The sequence below is a fragment of the Papilio machaon genome, chromosome W (genome assembly GCF_912999745.1).
Source record: "Papilio machaon chromosome W, ilPapMach1.1, whole genome shotgun sequence".
Lineage (NCBI taxonomy): Eukaryota > Metazoa > Arthropoda > Insecta > Lepidoptera > Papilionidae > Papilio > Papilio machaon.
Genome location: NC_060015.1, coordinates 8877183 through 8894061, shown reverse-complemented (window position 1 = coordinate 8894061; position 16879 = coordinate 8877183). Strand labels below are relative to the sequence as shown.

Sequence of the window (16879 nt, the reverse complement as noted above, 5' to 3'; positions counted from 1 at the left end):
TCGCTGCAATAGTCGATCAACCATCTTATATTTGTGATCTTTACACATCCACGAAAAATCCATATTAGCCAGCATCTGTGTCTTGGAAAAAGTATTTATATCTTTTATAAAGATGTTAAGTTTTATTTCTTGGTCGAAAATATTTGTTGCAGTATCCAGAGCATTACATAAATGTAATGTAGGATAAGTTAAGGATATCTTGTCATGCCACCATTCCCTCAAAGCTACATAGTTGTAAATTGAGTTAGTTATCGGGTTCTTAACTTTTAATGCTTTGAGTTATATCTCCAACGAGATCTCATAAAAAAGGTAAAGAATTATATCTCTTAACATTACGAAGAGTTATGTCTCTTATGTGACCTCTTAAGACGATGAAAAGAGTAACATCTCTTATGAGATGCTTAGGAAGACGAAAAGAGTAACACCTTTATCGGATCTCTAGACGAAAAGAGTAACATGTCGTATTAAACCTTTAATGAAGACGAAAAGAGTGCCATCACTTATGACATCACTTAAGAGATGTAAAACTTTTCATCGAATGAGTCGATTTTATACTAGTGTTACGTGCTAGGGTTCGATGGATTTGGAGAGAAAAACCTGCTGACTCTTTCAAAGACTTTATTGACTAACACTAGGTCCAACACAAAGCAATAGGCCCAATCACTAAGCACTAACGATGTCCTAGGTCGTAGCCAAGTAGTAGGTTTCCCTTGTATCGCTGGTTGTCGCTTCGAAGTCGCCTCGAAGGTAGCTCAAACTGAACTGACTCGCTCGCCTCCCTGCGGCTATTTATATAGGCCGAGTCGAGTCCGAGACTATTCGTTAGAACGTTACCAAAAGGCGCGAACGTCATCGACCGGTTCGGACGCTTCCGGAAAGATGACTCATATCTCACGCTCGCCGCGCCGCGGTTTTCGACATACTTCAAGTTTTATAATTTCACAACAGTACCTCTAACGCCATCTAGTGTTGAGTAAAGGGTTTCACGTGACTTTGTACGTTCGTAACACTAGTTTTTTTTTAATCAAATTAAAAAAAACCTTAAGTCTAATTACGGCCACATTTAATTAATTGATCGTTAATTAATCTAAGAACTAGGCAATTGTTTTATATACCAAGGTGTAACAACAGCTTCTTTATATTTCTCTGGATCAAAAGTAAATGTTTCCCCTTCTTTTAGCAGAGGATTATCCATCTTCTTTATTTGTTCGTCTTTACCTTTCCCGTTATTTTCAACTTTCTTCTCTTCAATCACTTCATCTTCTTCTTGTTGGAAGAAAATTGGTTTTTCCACTTCTAGATTTCTCTTTTCTTCCGTATGTTTAAATATTAGTTCTAGGAATGACCAATCTATGCCTACTTTTGAGGTTCCATCTTCATTTAAAGCTGAAAAAAGTAAAAAAAAAAAACTTGAGAGGTGTGTTGGGACACCCGGATGGAACGAAGTTCCTTTAAATTAATTAGTGAAGGAACCAATGTTTATTCTATGAATAAAAAACTTGAGTCTTCACAAGAAGTACATTTTATTTCTATAAATTTTCGTTATATATTGTCACGTCGTTGCCATGGTGATATAGCAAAAGTGTCGTGACAACTTTTCGTAAGAATTTTTTCCGTCTAGCCCCCTTTCACAACGCGCGATAAGGAACTTCGTTCCATAAAGCTATTATGATTTTCTCGCCTACTTAAGTTTTTTATGTGTGTAAGGTTGTATGTATGTTATGTAAATTTCTTTGTAATGGTCTTGAGCCTAAATGTGGTGTCATTCGATTGGTATTCTTCCCCTGAGTGTCATAGAGTCGTGTTTATATGATTTATCTTACTAATATTATAAATGCGAATGTATAGATGGATAGATGGTTGGATTGATAAATGTATGTTTGTTTGTTTGATGAAATTTGTCACAGTTGTAGAACATAATCTGGAAGAACACATAAGCTACTTATAAAGTTTATTTTTAATTCCGCGCGAACGAAGTCGCGGGCGACATCTAGTCTGACATAAAAACTTACTTTTAATCGTAGGCACAATATAATAATTATTATGCGTAGATCCTTCACTTTGTAATTTCATACCACGTCTTCGGACCCTCAGTACATCGGAAAATACGAAACGCATGAATCTGGAATTAATTACAAACTTCTACTTCATACTTTTTAACTTCAACTTCACATGTAATGACATCAGTGTGTGTGACGTCATCAACAACAACATAAGTTGTAGGAATTGTCCTCTCTCAGTGAAATAGCACGACCTTACAGAAGACACGCCTCAACTACACTCTCATCTCTGTCTCACACAGGACTTGTTTTACTTCTCTTTCTCTTCATCATCTCTTTTATTATAGGAGGAGGAGATGCATAGAAAGGTTAAATATTCTCTTTTTGTGCGTCTCCTCCTTCGTCGTCTACGGGCAGCGGTCACTTCGCCATTTTGGCGAATTCATGTGACCACTTGCTCGTTTGCCACATTGTAATATAAAAAAATCATTCTTTCAAAACTTCAACCAACTATATCATCTGGTTTTTTTTTCGAAGACAAGGATGGTAATATTGTTGTGATACAAGTTTTGCAACAGTGGAAACATACCTTCTAACTAGACGAGCTCTTCTCGGTGACAATCTCACGTCGGCATCTTCAGCCAATTCCACAGATACACGAACTTCACCAGATCTGGTGTACACAGGGAATGCTGGAATTTGTAACCTAATGGAAATAGATAATAAAGTTCAAATTTGAAATTTTACAAATTAAATTAAACTTTGTACTTTTGTACATTCAAATTATTGCTGTATTATTGCAATATTTAGAGATTGTTAAGTTTGCAATTTTATACTTAACAAACTATATACAGGATGTTCAAAATTTGTATACTTATACTTAACAACCTATATACAGGTGTTCAAAATTTGTATACTTATACTTAACAAACTATATACAGGATGTTCAAAATTTGTATCCTAGTACTTAAACTGTATACAGATGTATTAATATTGTTTTTTCTTTCTTTCAAATTAGACTTGTGCTACATAATCAGTATATCGATGAACTAGAGTTAACAGAGTTTAACTTATACAGGGTGTGTCGAATTACAATCATTGTAGATGTCTTAACACATTTATTTTAACTTAACATAGGACCCTAGTTGTAAGAATGTCCTTTCATTTTTCCATAAAAGCTCTACGGACAGGGTTTGTACGTCGTCTCCTGACATAAAACATTATATACAGGGGATGTTGACATAACAGTAGCGACTGTTCGTATCAACGACCATGGCTAGAGCAGAGCCTGCGCATAGTACAGGAAGATTGCATAGCAACTATAAAAATATGTAGAGCATACGTGATATGTGGCAGGAAGTCTAAAATATTGGGGCGCACGTAACACCTATGTAGATGCTGATCAGGTCAGGCATCTAAGAACATATATAAGGCGAAATACATATCAAATAAACCGGTTCCGTTAACCAGCATGAGGTGGTTTTATTTCCCCGTGCTCCGCATTGGAGGTGCACCTCCCGTGCGAGTCTTCCTGTATGTCCGCAGTTAGTCCCCTACCCGGGGCTGATTTAGGATGTACATGTTGGTTCCTTAGTAGCTAAGTGACAGTATACTAACTTGTCAGCTCTATGTCTTGCCATCAGTATGCCTATAGCTTGTCTCGCGTGTTGCGGCGCGTGCAGACGTCTCCCGCGCGTGTTGTAGCGCTCCGGTAATGCACACCACAGCCGAGAGTCTATAGCGTACAGGGTGTTTCTTTTTTCACCTGATTGATGAAAAAAAAATTATGAGTTATATTTTAATTTATTTATAATGAAATATGATATTGTTGATGATAATCAGGCGCTATATTCGTTATGGATGTCTTACTAATATTATAAATGCGAATGTTTGGATGGATGGATTGGTGGATGTTTTTTTACTTTCGCCTCCAAATCTGTCTAGCTAAACGTATCTCGATGAAATTTGTCACAGATGTAGAACATATTCTAGAAGAACACGTAGCCTATTACTAAGTTTTTTTTTTCAAATACTACGCGGAAGGAGTCGCGGGCGACAGCTAGTATATAATGAATGTCAAACAGAAGAGGTTATTTGGGTGTTATAGTAGTAATCATTTTCAGTCGTAATTAAATCATAAATTCTAGTTTCAGTTTCGATGTAAATATATATTCAAGTGTATAAAACTGAAGGGGTGGGCAGAGACTAAAGTGACAATTTTTTTATATTATAAGGTGGCAAACGAGCAAGCGGCCACATGAATTCGCCAAAATGGCGAAGTGACCGCTGCCCGTAGACGACGAAGGAGGAGACGCACAAAAAGAGAATGTTTAACCTTTCTATGCATCTCCTCCTCCTATAATAAAAGAGATGGGGAAGAGAAAGAGAAGTAAAACAAGTCCTGTGTGAGACAGAGATGAGAGTGTAGTTGAGGCGTGTCTTCTGTAAGGTCGTGCTATTTCACTGAGAGAGGACAATTCCTACAACTTATGTTGTTGTTGATGACGTCACACACACTGAAAATGTTATATATCTATCGAGTCAACACTTACCCGGTTTAAAATGTCTCTTGGATGCGTCATATTCACCAGATTCAATTTCCTCATCTGTTGCATCAACAACAGGTTGACAATCTGTGAAGGCGCACGCTGTCTGCAACAAATTATATGTCATATGGACGTAAATTTGCCTACTGTGGGCGCGAGCCTTAATTCTATCCTAAATCCTAAGACTTAGTCCACAAACAAGCACTATCCTAAGTAAGACTATCATCATCAGCTCACTATACATCCCCACTGAGGGTCTCGGAGCCTTCCTTAATTTAAGGGTGACTAGGTCATAGTCAACCACAGCCAAGTGCGGGTTGACTTCACACATATCTTTTTTATATATATATATTACAAGATGGCAAACGAGCAAGCGGCCTCATGAATTCGCCGAAATGGCGAAACGACAACTGACCAAAGACGTTCGCAATTGCAGATGCGTTGTCTATCCTCAATCGACGAAGGAGGAGATGCACAAAAAGAGATCTTAGAAATTAGATATCTTACTAATATTATAAACTAGCTTATACCCGCTACTCCGTCCGCGCGGAATAAAAAAAAGCGCACAAGATAAAAAGTTCCTATGTCCGTCTCCTAGTTCTAAACTACCTCCTCATCAATTTTCAACTAAATCGGTTCGAGCGTTCTTGAGTTATAAATAGTGTAACTAACACGACTTTCTATTATATATATACATAGATGTGAATATTTAGATGTATGTTTGTTTGAAGATATCTCCGGAACAACTCAATAGATCTTGATGAAATTTGTCACAGATGTAGAACATAGTCTGGAAATTATTCCACTCGATCGGAGTCACGGGCGACAGCTAATATAATTCAAACTTACATACCCGTTTATAATAATACTGACGTCGTTTCGTAGTGCCAGGTCGCGCTGAGTCATTGGGGTCTATAGGTTCTATTCCATTACCATTGCCGTTCCCTGTACCTTCAAGTTCTACAGCCTTGAAGTTTTCTTTACCTAGAAAATTACACAGTTTGTGATGAATTTCCACTGTTTTGAAACCTGTATTACAACAATTATTATACATTCAATCGAAAATCCAAACGGTTTTGTAATTTTTGATGTGTAGCTTGTTTAAACGGTCAAACTGATTTGGGAGTCCATTCAGTCTTAAAGAGGTGTAAACAAAATTGAACTTTACCCGATTGAAATAAGGTTTAATTTTACTTTGCACTTCATTTCTTACCAAAAGCATATGTAAAAAGGTAAAAAGTAAAATCAAACCTTGTTTCAATTGTATAATCCGTTAGTGCAAGTATAAAAAAAGTAACCTATAACATGGTCGCATACATCAGCTACCTTCCAGTCAAAGTCCTGTCAAAATCTGTCCATACATTCCGGAGATTACTTGTAACAAACACGGCATTACGAACATACAGACAGACTGACAAAAATAAAAAATAGGTTTTTCGTTATGTACAAAATATGTTTTTTTTCGCTATATTACATACATTTATGCGTGCCGAAGGCTTAATTTTAGTTCTCTTCTCTTCCTACCCTTTTCTTATAAGAAAAGATTGAGAAGGGGAAGTAATTTTGATGATGATTCAATGCATCTGCAATTGCGGATATCTATGGGTAGAGGTCACTTCGCCCTTTAGGCGAATTCAAATCGTTTGACACTTTATAACATAAAAAAATGTATAAATATAGATAAAAATCTACAACACCGGTCAGTGTGTATGGACCTTTAAACAGTTATACTCACCGATAGGCATCAATTGATTATCAAGTTCTCCGCTCTTGTGTAATATCCTACAAGCTTGTAATGCCACCATTCTTCTGGCTAACACTCTCGTTGGCATCGGATGACCCTATAAAAACATACAGAACAAATAATAACATTTTTTCCTTTCTCATTATGTAATGTGTCAAACATCTTTCATAGTGTGACATTTCTGAAGTCACTAATAATACACAATCCATACATATTTTATTCCATAACTTTTATAACCATCGTTCAATCTCATTTAGTACAAACTAGCTGTCGCCCGCGACTCTGTCCACGCAAAATTAAAAGAAAACTTAATAAATATATGTTCTTCCAGACTATGTTCTACACCTGTGACAAATTTCATTAAGATCTGTTGAGTCGTTCCGGAGATATCTTCAAACAAACATCCATCTAAACATTCACATTTATAATAATAGTGTTACGAACTTCTCTATATTAATTAGAAATGTATTAAATTTGTTGTATGTTCGTTTGTATGTTCATCCATTCGCATAATTTTAACGGATAAGTCAAAGGGATCACGATATTTTTCTCACTCATAGAGGTTTCTAGCCCGAGTTTCTCGCTTATCTAGGTTCGACTGTACATAGATACTTACCACAATATTATACTTGACAGGACAGTTGAGAGGTAACCGAAGAGTGCAGATATATGCTTTCTTCATATTTCCCTCACTATCTGGCAGTGATACCTCCTCCATCCACCATTGTGGGGCGAGACGAGTGAATGTATCTGATGGTAACTTACCACAATATCTGAAAATATAAAGGGTACAGTGAACTGCAGATAATATAGACTCCAAGGAACTTTATGAGCGATATTTTCTCGCTTATAAAGGTTTTTTTCTAGAGAACGGATCCCTCTCCAAAAAAGGGAAACTGTGTTTAGAACTCGAGTTTCTCGCTGATAGAAGTCGACCGTTAAAACTGAACCGGTTTCTCTCTTATTAAAGTAAAATTATACTAACAAAGGCTCAAATTTTACGTAGCGAAAATATGACAAAAATTAAAACAATATAATAGTAAACTGTAAAATATCAAACGCACAGATAGATACCTAATCGAAAACATTTCTCTGAAAAAATATTCTCTGAAGCCATTTATTATGATAAATTGCCTCCATATGGACTCCATGTGCACGGAATTAAAAAAAAACTTAATTACTAGCCTATGTGTTCATCCAGACTATGTTCTACATCTGTGACAAATTTCATCAAGATCCGTTAAGCAGTTCCGGAGATACCTTCAAACATACATCCATCCAACCATTCGCAATTAGTAAGGATAAGTCTATCAGCCATCATATCTGAATTTACCCCATTCTTACGTATATCCTCTTTCACATAATCCATTCATACATTCTTTGGTCTTCCTCTACCTTTACATCCATCCACATTCAATCTCATTACTTTACTACTTGTACTTGTTACTTTATCTGGTTACTTGTCGGACATGATTGAATGAATTTGTTAAATAACTCACCTGTTAATAAGTGCTATTGCTGTACTCAAATCCACACTAGCTATACTATCAGAGTCACTTTTTTTAATTGTTCTTTCATTCACTTCACTATCCACTACAATATTTTTATAATCACTATCACTTTTATCATTATTACTATTAACACTAATTTTATTTCCAAAATTCTGTTTTACTTCTTTAGTACTAACTTCTTTCATATTAATTTCATTATTTCTATCACTTTCTGTTTCATTTCTATCTAGTTCAATTTCATTCTTTGCAATATCTTTATCACTATCTGTATTATTACTTCTTTCATTTCTAGATTCTTCTAGATTCTCCTTTTTATCTTCAATAGATTGTCTTTTTTCTTTATTTCCTTCGTCGTTCTTATTCTTTAGTGTTATCACTGTTTCTGTGTTCATTTGTGTCATTTTATTTTCCATTGGAGTATAAGCTTTTACAATAGCTGTTAAATCATCAGCATAACTTTCTTCTTCACTGGTAGGTTCATCTTGTATACCGCAACCGCATTTCCTTGTCACTATCTGAAATGTATTTATAATATTTAATATAACATATGGACATAAACAGTCATCACTCTCATGCTGACAGACAGACAAAAAATGTTTTTTCGTTAAATATAACGCAAATACATAATGTATAGGCAATTATTTTTCTTTTATTTGATTTAAACATACAGAGACTGCAATTTTATAAACAGCACTATCATTGTTATACGCACATCTGACATATTCATAGGGATACATTCACACACACACACTCTCAAACATACACTAATATACACAATACACACACACACACACACACACAAAGCACAAAAAAACACACACACACACACACAAAGCACAAAAAAAACACACACACACACAAAGCACAAAAAAAACACACACACACACAAAGCACAAAAAAAAACACACACACACACACCAATCTAAAACACACGCATGCAAAAAAAAATCGAATTGTAAAAAAATTAAAGTTTTCTTTTCTTAATCTTTTTTTTTGAAAATTACAAATGATTGTTTTTTTCTTTTCTTTTATCACTAAATGTAAAATCAATTTAATGATAGGGGGCAGGAAAACATCGTGATGCAACCTGCACATATCTGAGAAGAAATTCAATATGTGTGAAGTCAACCAACCCGCACTTGGCCAGCGTGGTTGACTATGACCTAGTCATCTCTAACTTGGGGTATGCTCCGAGCCCCTCGGTGGGGACGTATAGTGAGCTGATGATGGATGGGAAGGGACTGTCTCCTGAAACACAGGGCTTCGCCCTAGTTCAGGAACCAAGGCTTCCACATAATTGTGTATATTATTGTTACAATAAAGAAGTTATTTATTTATTGGTTTCCGAGACCATAATATTTGCATAAAACATATCTACATCCCTGTCATTATCTTTGACAAAACAGTGATAACACTATATTTTAAATGGGCATTTTGGTCTCAGAAACACACACATAGCCTTGTAATTTAAAATTAAAACATTGTATGTACTTACTTCATCAAGTTCTTTATATATAGCGAGATGGTGCAACAACATCTCACTGTGTTGTGGGGCCTCCGCTAGTAGTGCTAGAGACGACCTCGGAGCCCTAGCCCTGCCTCGGCACAGCGCGTGCGAACGATACCTGTCAGTCACATACAGACCAATGAGTCAAAAACATTTGCTCACAGACCCCCTAAATATTACTGGTTTGAACCCCCTGCTCCTATATTTATTTATCTTGTTAACCTTTATTATATCCTGTTATTGACTCTACAGGTACTGCCGTGGACCCCATACACATTGATAACAGGGGGTTCATGAACCCACTGTTGTTAAATGAGGGTTGATTTGAAAGAGGAGGGGATATATAGAAAGAGGATATACCCTCTATATATCCTCTTTCTGTGCATCCCCTCCTCTGTCGATTAAAGGTAGGCAAAGCATTTACAATTGCTGATGTCTAGGCAGCGGTCGCTTCACAATTTAAACGGATTCAGGTGACCGTTTGTTTGTTGCCACCTTATGATATTTAAAAAAAATGAACCACAGGGGGTCCGAATGTATAACTTTGAGCATCAATGGTATAGTTTAAACAAGGAAATATGGCAACACAATCTTCATCAATTTACTCTTTTTCAATATGACGAAACACATTTCAAACATGTCTGAGTATTAATAGAAGTTACAGGTCATTATTTGATAAAATGTTCAGAGATAGTTATTAGTTATATACTTACGAAGGAGGAACGTCCCAGCGCAGTACAAGGTTGCATCGGGGTAAGTCTATCCCTTCTTCCAAAGTGGGGGTGGCTAGTAAAAGATTACATTCATGCATACGGAACCTGGAAAACAAGATACGTAAACTATCTTAATTACTTATGACGGATAAAGATATCTGTCAAGTCAAGAGATTATCAGTCAATGTGTCAAGATCCTTGTCGTACTTTAGCTCTCTAGTCACATGATTTTCTTTGCCTAAGTATATTTTTGTAACAGAACTAGCCGCAATGGTGAAAATAACTGAAAACTCGTAAGTATGTGGTGGTATCGTTAAGATGGCTGTCATTTTTCATCTGTCAAAATTTCTATAAGTCATACTCTCAGATGAAGAATTATATAGATATGGCATGCGCGTTCACCCGTAAGGGACAGATAGAGAGTACTATAGACTATACCTATATATAAGTAAAAGGATTGGGGTTACCAGTTATTTGTTTTGTCCCGAAAATGAATAATTACGATATAATTTAATATAGACCAATTTATATATTCCCAATTAAATTGTAATTAATAAACGTAATAAATATAAAAAACAATGCGTAATTTTTGTTTATGTGACTAAGATTACATAAACAGATTTTTTTAGTAATACTTAGTCAGGTCATAAATTCTGTTACATGTTTAATATAAAATAATTGAAACAAGTTTATTCATTATGTGACCATTTATATACCAAAATGAACTTAACAAAACATAGATTCTTATGACACTAAAGTTTATTCAAAATGACATCCGTGATTTTGAATACAGGCCTTCAATCTGCTCGGCCAGTCGTCTATCACAGCACGAACGAGGTCCATGTCAATATCGGCGGCTGCCTTAATCAAGGATGTCTTGAGTGACTCCAAAAAAAGAATTTCCCGCGTACTGCTTCAACAAAGCGCGGCATCTCTTCAGTCTTAGGTCCATTAGACGAGCATTCAAACGATGTCCTATTTTTCTTCGATATGCACGAAGCCCTAAGTCTTCATAAAAAGCTACAAAAAACATACCAATATTATAGTCATATAATTTTAAATTACTCTGTATATCATTACAGTGAACACTACATGTAAAACTACTTAATATTAAACTATTTTGATTGTAATTTCTAAGAAACAAAATTTACATGGGACAAATTAAAAAGCATACTCTTTAAAATCAACGGGATAAGAAAGTATCAAATATTTAAAAACACAGCATATACCAGAATTAAAAACTCCTTTTGAAATCTGTTGAAAATAGTATAAAAAATGTGAATTGTTTCATTTATATACATTATACATACTATAATTTATTTCCCCTAAATTCAGGGTAATTTTTACAACAAGATGGTGGTATTATTTTTACGGGTAATAACCAACCAATTTGAAAAGAAGTTTAATATGGCCGCTTGTTTCCCAGATCTACAGTATATTATTTGACACAAATGACATCTGCGTTTGGGCGCATAATGTTCGAAAAATACTATTTTATTTTAGCTGATTTTACCCGTATTTTAACATATTAGTTATTACAAAGACTGTAAAGAACAACTAGTTTGTATTTTCTTCCTTATTTTGTATGAATACATGTGAATAAGTGCGTAGTTTCAGTACTTACGAGTGAAAGGTTATGTTTTTCTCTTTTCGCTCACTACGGCTTTTACAACCGACAATACAGCAGTATACCATGTTTTATAAACTTTACCTTACTAAAACTGTAATATCAAAATATTTTTGCACAATTACAGCCACTAAGTACTCACAATTTTCGAAAAATAGCACGAATGTCAAACTTTGTTAGGGACAACCTAGGTTGTTTGTAGGGGACAACCTTTGTTCCAAACAAACCCCAAACCCTGGTACGCAGAAAGGGACAGAAGATAGTTATCCCTGTCTTTGTCACGTCACAGGAATTGTGTATAACTGTATCTCTCTCACTCACGGTATTATTATTACCGTGTCATAGACTTGGTCATACTAGCGATTGAAAAAAAAGTCTTTCTTTTTTAATTTCTTCTATGACGCAAATCCACAGATTATTTTGTATTGTAACTGTGTTACTCTATCATAGTGCCTCTAACTGACCTCCGTGAAGTTGGCCCCCTCACTTTAATTTTTTTAACTTTTTTTTACGCAAATCGTTTGAGAATCGTTTGAGAGGGTTTGAGAGAAAAGAAATATCGTTTGAGAGTTCCTACTTTCTCCGTAAAAACAATTTCAAATTCTAGTGTGAAGTTGGCCCCCTCACTTTACTTTTTTTTATTTTTTTCAATGCGAATCGTTAGAGAGTCGTTTGAGAGACATTAAGAGAAAAGAAATATCGTTTGAGAGTTTTTACTTTTTCTGTAATAAATATTTTAATTCTGGGCATCGAAAGTTACAAATCGATTTTCCTTTTTTTCCGAATTAAATATGGCAATCATGCACTTGGACGTTTCAAATTTATTGTGTAGGTAGAGAATGGTAAGAGAGTGATTGAGAGAAAAGAGAAATCGTTTGAGAGTTAATACTTTTTCTGAAATATATATTTCAATGTCGGAATCGAAAGTTACAAATCGATTTTTCTTTTATTACGAATTAAATATGGCAATCATGCACTAAGACGTTTCAAATTTATTGCGTCGGTAGAGAATGTAAGAGAGTGATTGAGAGAAAAGAGAAATCGTTTGAGAGTTAATACTTTTTCTGAAATATATATTTCAATGTCGGAATCGAAAGTTACAAATCGATTTTTCTTTTATTACGAATTAAATATGGCAATCATGCACTAAGACGTTTCAAATTTATTGCGTCGGTAGAGAATGTAAGAGAGTGATTGAGAGAAAAGAGAAATCGTTTGAGAGTTAATACTTTTTCTGAAATATATATTTCAATGTCGGAATCGAAAGTTACAAATCGATTTTTCTTTTATTACGAATTAAATATGGCAATCATGCACTAAGACGTTTCAAATTTATTGCGTCGGTAGAGAATGGTAAGAGAGTGATTGAGAGAAAAGAGAAATCGTTTGAGAGTTAATACTTTTTCTGAAATATATATTTCAATGTCGGAATCGAAAGTTAGAAATCAATTTTCCTTTTTTCCGAATTAAATATGGCAATCATGCACTTGGACGTTTCAAATTTATTGTGTAGGTAGAGAATGGTAAGAGAGTGATTGAGAGAAAAGAGAAATCGTTTGAGAGTTAATACTTTTTCTGAAATATATATTTCAATGTCGGAATCGAAAGTTACTAATCGATTTTCCTTTTTTTCCGAATTAAATATGGCAATCATGCACTTGGACGTTTCAAATTTATTGTGTAGGTAGAGAATGGTAAGAGAGTGATTGAGAGAAAAGAGAAATCGTTTGAGAGTTAATACTTTTCCTGAAATAAATATTTCAATGTCGGAATCGAAAGTAACAAATTGATTTTCCTTTTTTCCGAATTAAATATGGCAATCATGCACTTAGACGATTTAAATTTATGGTGTAGACAGAGAATAGTAATAGAGTGATTGAGAGAAAATAGAAATCGTTGAGAGTTAATACTTTTTGTGAAACAAATATTTCAATGTCGGAATCGAAAGTTACAAATCGATTTTCCTTTTATTTCGAATTAAATATGGCAATCATGCTTTAAGACGTTTCAAATTTATTGTGTAGGTAGAGAATGGTAATAGAGTGATTGAGAGAAAAGAGAAATCGTTTGAGAGTTAATCATCATCATTATCAGCCTAGATTTGTCCACTGCTGGACGTAGGCCTCCCCCATCGATTGCCACAATGCCCGATCCTGTGCCGCCCGCATCCAGTGCACTCCCGCAACCTTGACCAGGTCATCGCTCCACCTTGCAGGAGGCCTACCCACGCTGCGTCGACCTGTCCGTGGCCGCCACTCTAGGACTTTTCTGCCCCATCGGCCGTCCGTTCTGCGGGCAATGTGGCCAGCCCATCGCCACTTAAGGTTTGCAATACTTCGGGCAATGTCGGTTACTTTGGTTCTGCTGCGGATCGCATCATTTCTGACGCGATCTCGCAGAGAGACTCCGAGCATTGCCCTCTCCATTGCCCGTTGAGCGACTTTGAGCCGCCTAATGATGCCCGCAGTGAGGGGCCACGTATCAATTCCGTAAGTCATCGCTGGCAACACACACTGGTCAAAGACTTTCGTCTTGAGACACTGCGGTAGATCTTGGGACGAGAGGATATCTCGCAACTTCCCGAACGCTGCCCATCCGAGTCGGATTCGGCGATTGACCTCCTTCTCGAAGTTGGACCTACCTAGCTGGACAGTCTGCCCCAGGTAGACATATTCGTCGACAACTTCGAGAGTATGGCCTCCGATGGTTATCGGAGTGGGTGTAACATGGATATTCGACATAACCTTCGTCTTATCCATGTTCATTTTTAGACCCACTCGTTCGGAGGCTCTATTGAGGTCATCGAGCATTGTACCGAGTCCCTCCATGGTCTCAGCCATGACTACAATGTCATCGGCAAAGCGTAAGTGCGTTATGTACTCGCCGTTAATGTTGATGCCAAGTCCTTTCCAATCGAGGACTTTGAAAACGTCTTCTAACGCTGCGGTGAAGAGTTTCGGAGAAATTACATCACCCTGTCTTACACCGCGCTGCAGTTTAATTGGTTTCGTATCCTGATTCTGTACTCGGACTGACATCGTGGCGTTTTCGTACAAGCACCTTAGCGCTTCGATGTACCGGTAGTCGATTTGGCACCTCTGGAGAGACTGCAGTACCGCCCAGGTCTCGACCGAATCGAAGGCTTTCTCGTAGTCCACAAACGCTAAGCATAGTGACAGGTTATACTCCTCGGTCTTCTGTATTACCTGCCGCAGCGTATGAATGTGGTCTACGGTGCTAAAGCCTTTACGGAAACCGGCTTGTTCGGGAGGCTGAAAGTCGTCGAATCTGCGAGCGAGACGGTTCGTGATGACCCTCGAGAACAACTTATAGACATGACTCAGAAGTGAGATGGGCCTGTAGTTCTTCAGAAGGGCTTTATCACCCTTCTTGAAGAACAGTACCACCACACTTCTGCTCCATGCCTTTGGCGTACGTCCCTCGAGAATGACGGAATTAAAGAGCCTCTGTAGAACTCTGAGTGCTGGCTCTCCGGCTGCCCTCAAAAGCTCTGTTGTAATTCCGTCATCCCCGGGCGCCTTATTGTTCTTAAGGTGTTGGAGGGCCACACTAATCTCGTCGAGACTGACGTCCGGGATGTCTTCGGTATAGTGTCGGGTTAATCTGGCTCTGGGGTCTTCAGTCAGATCGGTGACGGGTTTCTGCGTTGCGTAGAGTCGTCCATAGAACTTCTCGACCTCACTCAAGATGTCAGGTCTAGAGGACACAACCCTGCCCTCGTCAGTTTTCAGCTTAGACAGTTGGCTTTGCCCAATAGACAAATCTCGGGAGAACACTTTGGAGCCTTTATTCTGCTCAATAGCCTTTTTAACACGATTTGTGTTAAATCGGCGTATGTCGCGCTTAATGCTCGTCGAGATCTGTCTATTGAGCAACCGATACCGTTTCGCATCATCTGGAGAGTGCAGAGTCATGTCTCGCCTTTCCCTCATGAGCTCAAGAGTGTGGTTCGAGAGTTTCCTGGACGAGCTTCTACGGTGGGTCTTAAAGAACTTAGTACCCACCGCCTGAACTGCTTGCACGAACCCGTCATTCATATCATCCACGCTACTCCCTAGGCAATCGAATCGGTTCTGGAGTTCCAGCTGAAAGTTTTCGGAGTTTTGGATTAGGATTGGTGCTGTCCGGAGCGTAGACCCTAACAGCCGACGGCGCTCAAGCTTTACGTCGATATTCAATGTGCCTCGGACAATTCGGTGATCGCTCCCGGTTTTAACCGCATTGATCACTGAGACATCATTGAATATTTGCTTTCTCGTCGACATGATAAAGTCTATCTCATTTTTTGTAGCACCGTCTGGGCTCATCCAGGTCCACTTTCTTTGCTCTTGCTTCCTGAAGAAGGAGTTCATCATGTAGAGTCCCTCCTTCTCCATGAAGCCGGCCAGCAAGTGGCCCCGGTGGTTGCGCTGTCCATATCCAAAATTTCCCACTCGCAGCTCTTCTCCGTCCCGTTTGCCCAGTTTCGCGTTGAAGTCCCCCATGACAACGGTGTAAAAGGTTTTGGAACTATGCATGGCTCGTGAAATATCCTCATACATAATTTCGACCTCTTCATCGGAGTGTGTCGAAGTCGGTGCGTAGACCTGTATGACCTTCAGCGAATACTGTTTGGTTATTCTGAGTATCAGGTACGCCACCCTAGTCGACACACTCTCGATCTTCACTACATTGTTCACGAGGGACTTGTGGACGATAAACCCGACACCACCCTGCGACTGTTGGTCGCCCTCCCGGAAGAAGAACAAGTTACCGGACTTGAGGATTATCGTGTCCTCCCCCTCTCTTCGGACTTCTGATAACCCTACAACGTCCCACCGTAACTTGCTCAATTCTTCTTCCAGCTCCGCGATCCTCTCATCCGTACGCAGTGTACGCGTGTTTAATGTTGCCAGGGCCAAGGGTCGTCGTTTGTGGTAGCCGGATCCGAACCGGGGATTCTTAGCACCCCTTGCCCCACCGTTACCCTGGCCGCTACCGTAACCAGGAACAGTGGGGCCGCCGGGTACTAGGGGCCATGGTCGTGTAGCCATCATTGGGGGGGATTGTGCCATAATCGCCACGCTTGGCATGCGGGTTGGCGATCGCAGTAGTTCCACCGTATCCTAGGGACGCTGCTGCCCGTCCTCCGGTGGTCTGGACGCAGTTTAACGACATTTTGAAATAAATATTTCAATGTCGGAATCGAAAGTTACAAATCGATTTTCCTT

At 38.0% G+C, this 16879-nt stretch overlaps 1 protein-coding gene across 1 annotated transcript; it reads right to left on the bottom strand.

Annotated features, from left to right (window-relative positions):
• Positions 1 to 954: 954 nt before the first annotated feature.
• On the bottom strand, positions 955 to 10350 carry LOC106720084 (endoribonuclease Dicer). Its single transcript, XM_045685647.1, has 12 exons — positions 10229 to 10350; positions 10022 to 10126; positions 9297 to 9426; positions 7790 to 8316; positions 6907 to 7063; positions 6282 to 6387; positions 5400 to 5530; positions 4553 to 4652; positions 3618 to 3765; positions 2590 to 2706; positions 2013 to 2122; positions 955 to 1386 (listed from the first exon to the last, which is right to left on the bottom strand). Exons 1-12 carry the CDS (start codon positions 10348 to 10350, stop codon positions 1088 to 1090), a joined length of 2052 nt encoding a protein of 683 aa, XP_045541603.1. The 3' UTR covers positions 955 to 1087.
• Between the last annotated feature and the right edge of the window lie 6529 nt (positions 10351 to 16879).

What these genes read in the sequence shown, in the direction of transcription:
- LOC106720084 (XM_045685647.1), bottom strand. Translation starts at nt 10,350, where the DNA reads ATGACAGCCATCTTAACGATACCACCACATACTTACGAGTTTTCAGTT. An exon ending in TATATAAAGAACTTGATGAA is followed by an intron (nt 8,317 to 9,296) that starts GTAAGTACATAC and finishes AATACATTTCAG; the next exon opens with ATAGTGACAAGGAAATGCGG. An exon ending in GCAAGACATAGAGCTGACAA is followed by an intron (nt 2,707 to 3,617) that starts GTTAGTATACTG and finishes TATTTCCATTAG; the next exon opens with GTTACAAATTCCAGCATTCC.